This window comes from Lutjanus erythropterus, chromosome 9, assembly GCF_056507025.1.
Source record: "Lutjanus erythropterus isolate fLutEry1 chromosome 9, fLutEry1.hap2, whole genome shotgun sequence".
NCBI lineage: Eukaryota > Metazoa > Chordata > Actinopteri > Lutjaniformes > Lutjanidae > Lutjanus > Lutjanus erythropterus.
The window spans coordinates 35,366,674-35,377,500 of record NC_139325.1 but is presented as its reverse complement, the minus strand read 5'-3'; the positions used below and the strand labels follow the sequence as shown (position 1 = coordinate 35,377,500).

The window sequence follows — 10,827 nt, the reverse complement described above, 5'->3', positions numbered from 1 at the left end:
ACAGCTCTAAGTTCATCCCAACACATTTGGGATTTTTCTTCTTTCATTTTAGAGATGAGCTTTCAATTTCAGTGTCACCATCTACAGTCCGTCACATATCAGTCTCCTGACAGCCCGACACTTAGAGGAGGGTTTGACTGAAATGGTCCTGAAAAGTGGCTTGGTAAAAAAAAAAAAGAAAAAAAAAAAGAGAGAAGTGTCTATAACAGCGTTCATGGAGTGATAGGAGAGAGGAACACACACCGATACTGGAGAGGAGTAGACCGTGGAGGAGCACAGGTTGTGGAAGAAAATAGTCACACACTCGTATTCTCGATGCAAAAGGAAGTATTCTTTGTTTTACCAACATCTCAACATGACAGTTGACACCCTGAAGAAGACTGAAGCTAGACCAGTCAGAGTGCTCCTTACACACAACATTAAAAACTGCTGCAGGTGCAAAAACAACCTGCATCAACATGTTTAAAGGTTCAGTTCAGCCCAAAATCAAAAATACGTATTTTTCCTCTGAGGGCAGCGATATGAAGGAAGTTCAGCACAGTCAGGCTTTCTTTGCATGAGCTGCTCGACAAAACCTAAAGTCAGAGATAATAACGGGTATCATGACAGTGGTTATCAGCTTGCTTTGTTAACTCAGGTTTTCTTTTTCAGACTCACATAACAAGGGGTGTTCGATGCGTCATTTGACTCTTCTACCACACAAACGGACGCAACGTGAGCCGCCCACCTCAGTCAGAATGAACAAGTTGTCATCATGAAGAGCTGTGGAAAATATAAGAAATATATCACGGCAAAAAGCAACACCGCTGCTGGAAATAAGGCAGGAGAAGAAGAATTCTGCAGAAAACGCCTGATGGACTGAATGCGATGTAATTTAAACATCTTTACAGCAGATTTAAACATGATGCTGTCTGTCTGACACTGTCCCATGATGACAGAGACGTGCAGATCACTTCAGCTTTTGACCAAATCAAAGTCAGAGGTTACCATGGCAACGTGACACATACAGTTTATGCTCGTGTTACATTATGTTCTACATAATACGGCTTTGTTCAGCGACATTACGAACATACAGCTCACATCACCTGCTCCAGACCAGGTGATGAGTTCAGCATCAGTTACCATGGTGATCTAACCAGGTGAAAAGAGAGACGCCTTAATCTCAATTCACTGTCAGCAGTACCGTTGTCTGCCTTGTCTTCAGTATCATGGAACTGGGTGACACTCGGCTTGTGGAGCTCAAAGAGCCAAAAAAAAAAAAAAAAAATTAAAAACCAGAGTCTCTTTCCAAAAATCATGACCCATTTACTCAAGATAATCCACAGTGAGCAGCTGTGAGAAGTTTCATGTGGGAACTTTCTGCAAAAAAACAAAAACAAAGCTAATTTTTGCTAAAAGTATTTTGAAAAAATATCTAGCTGTGATGATTCTGACTGATATTTCAGTTGCAGTATGATCACATTATACTCTGTTTTGTTCCTAAGTGATTTTGTCTATCTGTGCATTTATGTTGTGCTTCTGTTTTTGTTTATTACTGTACCAACTTCATTCCTATTTTTGTAGTTTTTGACAAAATACAGTTCTAGTTATTATTTTAGTCATTTCTTGTTTGTTGTCTCCCTCTCTTTATTTATTTGTTTGTTTATTTTTATCCCTGCTGATTAGTTATTTTTCCCCAGAACAGATTTTTCTTTGTGCTTGGTGATCTTCAGTTTTTTTTTTTCATTTTGTCAGTAAATAATTGATCCCTAAAAAAAAAGACAAGACACAAGCATCACAGAGCAACTAGCTGAAAAAGAACAAAATGCTATATTTTTATAACTGTTGTGTTCATCATCTGCTCCCGTCCTGCTCCGGACATCGAGTTCACTGACTCTCATTTCAGTCATTTTGTTCTGGAACTGAGCCTGAGTTCATCTTTGGATCTGACTGGACTCCAAATTGGAGGGAGAATGAATTTATTTTCTGTCACAGCTGATGTTGGCTTTTGTTTTGAAAACACATCGTCTCCATGGAAACAGAGCCGGTGATGAGGATGGTGTTTTTGTATTGAAGTTAGTTTCGGATCATTCATCAGCGTCTGAGGTCACTTTAACGTTATTAAAGTCTCTTTATTCTGGGTGGAGCTCCATCTGAGCTGCATGCTGGCCTCCCATTGGCTGCTCCTCATTAACCTCCTCGCTAGTCGAAGGCGTCCCCTGCACTCATCGGCAGAGGTAATTAAAGACCTGCTGAACCTGTTTTAATTAAGCTGTTTTAATGAAGACGTCTGCGGGTCAGAGTGCTGCAGAGATGTGACGTTTTCAGAGAAACGGCAGCGAAGGTCTCATCATTAATCAGCTGTTTATGCCTCCGAGCCAATCAGAGTGAAGGGTTTCTGCTGAGTCATGACATTGTGGAGGGGAAGTTTCACTCAGAGGAAAGTTTGACTCAAAGTTTTGAAGTTTTGAATATTTTTTAACTCCAGCAGCAGCACAGTTCTGTTTTTCCTGCTACACACCGACTCTCCTGTCATTCCCATCATCAGCCCTGCAGTCAGGATTTGGGAGTAATGGATTACATGTAATCAGATTACATGATTAGGATGCAAAAAAAAAGGTAACTGTTTTCCATTATAGTTACAGAAAATTAAGACCTAATCAAATAACAGTTACATTTAGCAAAAACTAACACAACATAAAAACAACTGGAAATAAACATAAAACACCTCCATACTGCTCGTCTGCTGTAATCCAAGTCTCCTTAAAGTCTCACCATGCTGTTAGCACACCGTCGCACACACACACACACACACACACACACACACACACACACACACACACACAACTTGTCATGTTGGGGCTTTAGGAGACTTGGATTACAGCAGACCAGCAGCATGGAGGCATTTTATGTTTTTATTCTGTTGGTTTTTACGTTTGAAAAGTGGTCACCACTTAATATAAAAATATATTTATGATTCCCTTTAATTCCTCACAGAAGTCTTGTCCTCGTGCTTTTTGTAACCTCTATCTGTCGAAGGAAAAACAAACAAAATGCTTGACTGGAAGAATCGCAGTCGATACAGGGGTTCTGACAAATGAGTGAATCAGGGAGCAGCCCTACAGTTGTTTACAGCTGGTTGGTCCATTTGTTGGTCCTCATGCTCAATGAGAATCTGGTCGGACAGCTGCTGGTGTAGCTTTCATAAAGAGAGAAATGCTTCTTATACATTATTTCCAGGTGGGAGGGACATAAGATTAGAGTAGTGTAGAAATGAGCGAGGGCACAGCTAATTTGGCCACTCCCACAGGTTTAATTTAATATAATGTTGAGTGTCAGTCCAGAGAAACTTTAAGTCTCATTTAAAGCAGCTACATCACGACAGACAGTAGGTCAGATGACGTTATCTGTTTTATCATAACAATTACATAATTGTAAAACCCACGGGCAGACATAAAGGGTGACCAGTAGCATTGACATGGACGATATGTGCAGGGCGAGAATGGAAGGCTAGACAGACATAGCAACAGTAACTAAGGAAGGCGGAGCTTGAAGGGTCAACTGTAATCAGGGTTTCCAGGTCTGTGTGACAAAACCAGCGCAAGAAGAAGAGAGTGTAGGCACAGTGTAATTGTGTGTGTTTACGTGGCTGTGCATGTGATGTGTGTATTTATAGATATGATTATTGTAATTTGCATGCAAAATAGGTCCACAGAACCAGCGGACAAAACTTGGCAACACTTCAAAAGTTTTCCAGTTCTGCAGGAATAATGTGGACCTGGCAGGCCTGAATGTACGACAGAAAATGATCCTGTCATCAATGATCAGATTTCTTCTTCCTGTTATCATCTATGGTTAATTTGAACCATACTGACATATTTGGTGATAAATCGGAATCAATGTATTGATGATTTATTGAAGATAAACTGTCCTGTGCTCAGACTGAGATGTTTAAAGACTCTGACTCATGTCCTTCTCACTAACCCTTCGTCTTGTTGTGTTCACTCGTACTGTGTTCGAGTTGGTGCAGCGTCTCTCCGTGAATCTTTTGTCTTCTTGACAGAGTTAATGGCCTCCTTTCATCCGTCTCCTCCTCTTCTTGAACCCGTCACGCCTCCGATGAAACAGCTGAGAGGTTTAATTGCTGCTGCTGTTGTTTGGGAACTACACTGAGGATGTTGGGACAGCTGGGAGATCCTCCTTCATTTTCTCCTTTACTCTCACAGGGTTAAAGAGCAAACAACACACTCACACTGCGACCAACAGTCTTTTTCATGTTTGGAAATAATTCTCTGATGTAAAACAACCAAATTCTTTTCAATTTATCAAAATCAAACCAGTCTTCCTGTAACCAACTGGAATAATAAAAAAAAAACTATGATTCTAAAAGTAAAAGTGAAAAAATTCAAAGTTTTTCTGACTCCTTGATAGAAAATGAGTGATTTATGAATTTTGCTGTTTGCTATAAAACAACCTCTAATAATACATCGACACACTCAGAGGTTACTGATAAAACTTTTTATTATCATAAGTCAGTTTTTTATTGTTTTGCACACAATACTGCATGTTAACACAACGATAAGTCATGTGTCCCAACACCTGTCCTCCATCTCCACCTTCTCTCTTTGTTCAACAAAACACAAACAAGTCAAAAACAAGTCAAACTGTGTTAGTTGTTGGAAATAATTTTTGTTCCATATCTGCAACATGCAACATGTCAAAAAAAAAAGTGCATCAAGAAGGTTCCTGAAATGACAGCTGTAATGTAATAAAATTCTCTCTTTGTTTTAAGGAGTTTCTGTAGTTTAAACACATGAAATCAACTGAAAATACAAACATAAAAAACGGTGGTGTTATTTATCACATGACACTGCCTGTCCAATACGCAGTAGCAAGGGTTAAAGTAACAGACCTCGGGTTTAGTAGCTGTCATGAGGTTGTCCACCGCAAAATACCACCTCAGTAAAATGAGAACTGTTGCCAACGCTTATTGTCATCATGAGTATATCCAGAAAATAGTGGGATTGTCCCTTCAGGTTGGGAGTGGAACACTGCCCAAAGTGAAGGAGTTCAAGTATCTTAAGATGTACGATGAAACACAAGATGACAGATGGATTTCCTTCCATTTGTGGAGGAAGCTGAGGCTGACAATGAAGCTCCACTCACCAGTCTACATTTCACCCCTAACCTTTGGTTGTAAGTTCTGGGTGGTGACTTTTAGAGAATGAGATTGAAAACAAAAGAGTCTCAGCTGCAATTTGCAGCATATTGGGTGAGGAGTTAAGGCATCTAGAAGGAGCTCGAACTAGAAATGTCTCCACCTCCTTTGCACTGGAAGGAACCTGTTGAGGTGGTTCCTCCCTGTTAAGGTCTTCTGGGCATTATGAGACTCTGGGGCAGACCCAGAATACACTTGAGGGATTATTTATCTCATCTGGCCTGGGAACGCCTCAGGATCCTCCAAAGAGGTCTTAAAGCACGTGGTTGGGGAGAAGGACAACTTTGCATAGCCTGATGCCACCATGACCCTGATCTATATAAGAGGGAAACGAATGAATGGATGGTTGACTGGCAGTTTGGTGCAACATCATCTCTAATGTGAACGGTGTATTGACCTGTCAGGGTGAAGAGTGAGCTGAGCCTGAAGGGAAAGCTCCTGATGTTTACCATGTATCTACATTCCTACCCTCAGCTGTGTTCACAACCTTTAGGTCAGTGTTTCTCAGCCCTGGTCCTGAAGTACCCCTGCCCTGCATGTTTTAGATGTTTCCCTGCTCCAACACACCTGATTCAAATGATCAGCTTGTCATCAAGCCTCTGCAGAAGCCTGATAACAACCTAATCATTTGAATCAGGTGTGTTTGAGCAGGGAAATATCTAAAACATGCAGGACAGTGGTACTTGAAGACCAGGGTTGAGAAACACTGCTTTAGGTAATGACTGAAAGAATGAGACAACACATGCATTACTAATCCCATCTGACCAAGGAATACCTTGGGATCACCAAGGAAGAGCTGGAGGATGTAACTGCAGAGGGTTTTTAGACTACCTTGATGGTCAAAAATGGATGGATGAATTGTGGAATTTCATCCTGACTTAAACTGCAGAATCTTGGGAGGTTTACACTGACAAGAAAAATACAGGATGAATTATCTCCACTGTGTTTCCCTCCTGGTTTGAGCTCCTACCAGAAGGAGAACCAAGGGCAAACCCAGAACTTGAATCACTAATTCAGACTGACCAAGGAATGCCTCGGGATCCTCTTTCTATTACTGAGGGATGTAACTGTGTATTTCTAGATGACTTTGCACAGTGCCATTGAGAGGGACTGAGATAAGTTTTGGAAAATCTTCTACTTTTGTACTGGTGGGCGCTCTAAGGCTGCCTGGGAGCAGCCCAGTTAGCTGCTTTTGACTTAGCACTTCTAGATACACTATGAACTGGATGACAGAGAATATTCGCATACAACTAGGAAGAATGACGTCTAAACTACCTCGCTTGTCCTGATGCCACAGGAACCTGGATCAGTGGTGGAATTTTATTGAATGGAGGGGTTGTGAAATCTGATCCTGACCTGAACAACCTGCTCTATTTTGGGGAGTTGAGAATCTTCTAAAACTGACGGGAAATGTCTTCATTTAACAAAAGAATTATAGACTTAAACGTGCAAAAAGTCTGGTTATACCCTTTTAAGGTCCAGATGTGACATATAACTGTTCCAATTACAACAGTAAAAGAAAATCCAGTTTACAAAAGAAGAAAGTGAATCAGTTGTTCAAAGGCAAACAAGAGAGGTGGGCAGGTGTTGTGGCACAAATTAACCAAAATCTATCACCATAATCTATTAAACTCTCCAAAGATACTTGTTGTGCTTTTATATCTACTCACACATTTTCATTTACATGTGAACATGCTTGAGAGTAGAACAGCCCCATCATCGGGTACATTGTAAACGTCATTATTACTCATATTATTCACTACCAGGAAACAGAAACCACAAGGACTGAGGAGTCCTGCATGGAGATTTGCATGCAAAACAACAGTTCATGCATCTGCCTCGCCTTTAGAAAAAAACAGTAGAGGATGCAGACGTCTGTGAAGGCAGCTTGCTTGTTCATCTGGCAGAGATCCAAAATGCTTTACAACATACGAACCTTACGAAATTTAGCAAAATCTCAATAAACTCTTATAAAAACAAACCAGAGGGGGGGAGGAGGGGGGGTTCATACATTCCGTCATCGACTGTTTCCCCACCCGTCATGCTGTCTGCAGGGAAGCAGCGTTTGGATTGGTCAGTGTTGTGAGTTTGTGTGCTTTTCACATCCTTTAAAACACTCCTGAATGTTACAATCAGCTCAGCCTCTGTAAGGCCTGCATGCACAACGGATGCTAAAGGTGCTACAGTTAGCATTTTTATACATGGAGTCTAAACTGGACCACGACAGAGATGAGATGTAGCTCTTTCTCACATCACTGGTACTATTTCTATGACTATTCTTCATTACCCATGAGCCTCTGCTTCCTATGATGTGTCCATGTAGTGTGAAATCCATGATAGCAAATTATTACGACCTGGGAGCCTTTGTCTCACTCAGCAACTCAAGATGGTGGGTGTTTGTGTCTGGTCACACCAGAAAGTGGCACCACAACATCCAGTTGAGAGTTCATGTTAAATGGGCAGTGCTGGAACTTTGGTAAAACTTTCGTAGTGACTATTTCCAGGCCTTGTTGGCGAGCAGCTGTGGCTGGTGAACGTGCTGCATCCATGATGTAAACACAGGATGAAAGACGCCTATAAGATGGCGCCTATCCAATAGGAATTGCTCACCTGGCGCATATGAAAAAAAGGTTTCTAGCTTCCGGGTTTAATTCTGAGGTATGTGTCCCACTAAATATTCACAGTAGTGTTTCTCCCACTGGCCCCGCCCACAAGTTCCTGCTCGTCCAATACTTTACGTTGTAATGACATCACAGATTTTAAGTCACTTCGAGGTGTACTGTCAACATTTTTAAAGACATCTCTTTTATAATGGTGGCTTATAAAAATGCCTTTTGCTGCAAGGCTGCGGCCACTGGGGCAAAACTGGAAGAAAGGCTGAGCAGCAATGCCTTATCCTGTGTTTGATACACATGCTAGCTAGCCAAAATAGTTGACTAGTTGATTGACTTGCTGACTAGCTGACAGTTAGCCTCTGGTTAGCAGCCTAGCTGGTTTGGTCACTATCTGGATAAAAAAGTTCACACATTTTATTCAGTATGCAATACCACTGATAAAGAGCCCTGTGTGATTTGGACTGTGTTTCAAATCTATGCAAAAGCTCTGTAGAGATTTAGTTTGTCTCTGTAATCAAATCCAGTTCCACTGAAAGGTAATGATTTTAATCTGAAATGTTGTGGTCAGAAATGCTGATGTGACCCAGCTGTTATTGTAAATACTAATGCAAAAAAAAGATAAACACTAACATTATCTAGAATTCTTAAAAGCATATCAAAAGTAATGCTACATCACTATTAATAGCTACTAATATCTGATTTTGTTGTGGTGATGAGGACTTGGATCTTAACTTGAAGGATATGTACAAATATAGTAATTGTTGACTGTCACATTAGATCATATACAATAAGACTGCCCCTGATCTCAGGTCTGAAAAACGGGTTATATCGGACGATTCACTTGTCAAGACGACTTCTGTTCCTCTGTGTTGGGGAATACTAAAAGGTCAAACACATTGCCTTTGTTCAGTGTGCATCTAAACACCCTCGGCTGAAGTTTCCTATGCAAGTCCACATACTGGCAGCTTCATGACTCATGACTGAAAGTTGGCAAACTGCTGCTGTCTTTGTTGATACTTCTGAAAAGCATCACTCTTTGGATAAACACACCTCAGCTGCTCGGCTTTCCCCGCTCGTTCTGTCTGTTATTGCATATCCAGTGTGTGCAACAAGCATCAAAGATATAAATATATGAAGCTATCTGACGTGGCCCCCTTCAGAGCATCCTAAAAAACACCTCTGTGTCGAGCAGCTTCACACTTCTCTACTCTGTTCTACTACTAGTTTTGTGCCATAAAGCAATCCAGAAAAACTTCCTGTAAGTCCAAACTGTAAAATTCCTCCCAATGTAAAACACAGTGTAGAGGCTGACAGGCTTGTTGCTGGCCTCATCTGTCTACAGTGATCACACTAACTTCTAAAATAAGCCACTGCTTCATGGTCAAATGCTGCACGTAGCACCTTTAACATCCACATCAATAAAGAACAAAAGACAGTAAACATTTTTCTCAGTCCAGGAGAAGTTGTGCCGTCCGGGGGCAGCTGTGTCTGCGGTGCTCAGGGGCCGAACTGCCTGGAAGACTGGTACTCACTGGGCACTTTGGGCTTAATGCCCTTGCTGTTGTAGTAGTCAACCACCTGGTTGGGCACCTCTGCTAGCACGCTCTTAGCCAGAGCAGCTGGAGACGCCTGAAGAAAAGGAGGAGACGGAGGAAAAATCAAACATACTCTTCATGCAGTTCAGACAAACACCAGCTGCACATCAAAGTGTTCATGTTTTAGCAGACTACTGCTGGCATGAGAAAGAACATTGCAGGTTCTTATTTAAAGGACTATTATGGCCGTTACAGCCAATTTACTATGAATCACCTTTACTTAACATTTTAATTCATTTTTCATCATCCATCAAGTTTTAGATTGACTTCCTTCCTTCCAGACAGCCATCGGTTTCAGTTCATTACTTCATACCATGAAAATCAAAATACAGAGTTGAAGTGTTCGGAGATCCATGAAGTGAATGTTTCAACAACTTTTTGGGGTGGGCTGAAGTTATCTTATTGTCATATAGTAATGAACAGGAACAGGAACTGCTTTCTGAAACTCTGTGTATGTCTCAGCCTTGGGGGTTTGGATCTCAGACATCTGGAAGGACTTTGGAGGAGATCCGCTGCTCCTTCTTGTTGAAAGGAGTCAGTTGGAGTAGTTTGGCATTCTGACGTCTCCCTCCGCTGGTTCTCTAAGCACAGTCAGTTAATGGATTGATAGACGGACGGACGGACTGACGGACGGACTGACGGATGGATGGATGTTCATGAGTGAAGGAACATGGAACATGGGATGGATTGGTGCAGCGTTGGCAGTGATGCAGGTGCTGAACTTTCCTGATGAAGAGGAACCTTGAGCTCTTGATTCACTGATTAATGAACGTTCCAGTCCTCAACTATCAGCATGAACTTTGGGTAATAATAATCCAAACAAATTGCTTGAGGTTGTAGCTTCAATTAGTTTTCTTCACAGATTGTCTTTGCTCAGCCTTAGAGGTGATGATCTCAGACATCTGGAAGGAGCTCAGAGAAGACCAGCTGCTCCCTCTTGTTGAAAGGGTTAGGGTTATGGTTGTTGAGAGGGCTGTCTGGACGACCTCATGGTATGTTCAGACTACCAGCAACAAGGCATCATGATACAAGTCATTTTCAATAGAAGCTGGCAACATGAAGCCAGAAACTGATGTCTAACACTTGTGAACAGAAGTCAAAGTTGAGCTGGCCAACTTTTGTCTTTCTGTAGCTGTGTTGCCATTAATGTGAACACACGGTTAGTCTGCTGTCACAACAAGCCAGATAAGTGGCAAAAAACTGACCCACAAGAGGATTCCCACAGGCCTGCTTACTTTTCCACTTACACTCCTCATAACAAAAGCAAGACTACTGGCAAATACTGTTGGGGGAGATTCAGCCACAACACAGGAAGTACGTTTACCATGAGATGACATTTAGTACATCACTACCAAGAAGAGCTCTGGTCACAACCACAACAACACACCAGGAGGAAAAGTCTTCAGCCAAGTTTTTAGGG

General features: G+C 41.6%; 1 protein-coding gene across 1 annotated transcript in view; it reads right to left on the bottom strand.

Annotated features, from left to right (window-relative positions):
• Positions 1-8,493: 8,493 nt before the first annotated feature.
• cpne4a (copine IVa) overlaps positions 8,494-10,827 on the bottom strand; it is a 74,283-nt gene continuing 71,949 nt past the window's right edge. Inside the window, exon 16 of the mRNA XM_084727357.1 lies at positions 8,494-9,441. Coding sequence (XP_084583483.1) covers positions 9,310-9,441 — 132 coding nt within the window. The 3' untranslated portion in view covers positions 8,494-9,309. The remainder of the gene's footprint in view (positions 9,442-10,827) is intronic.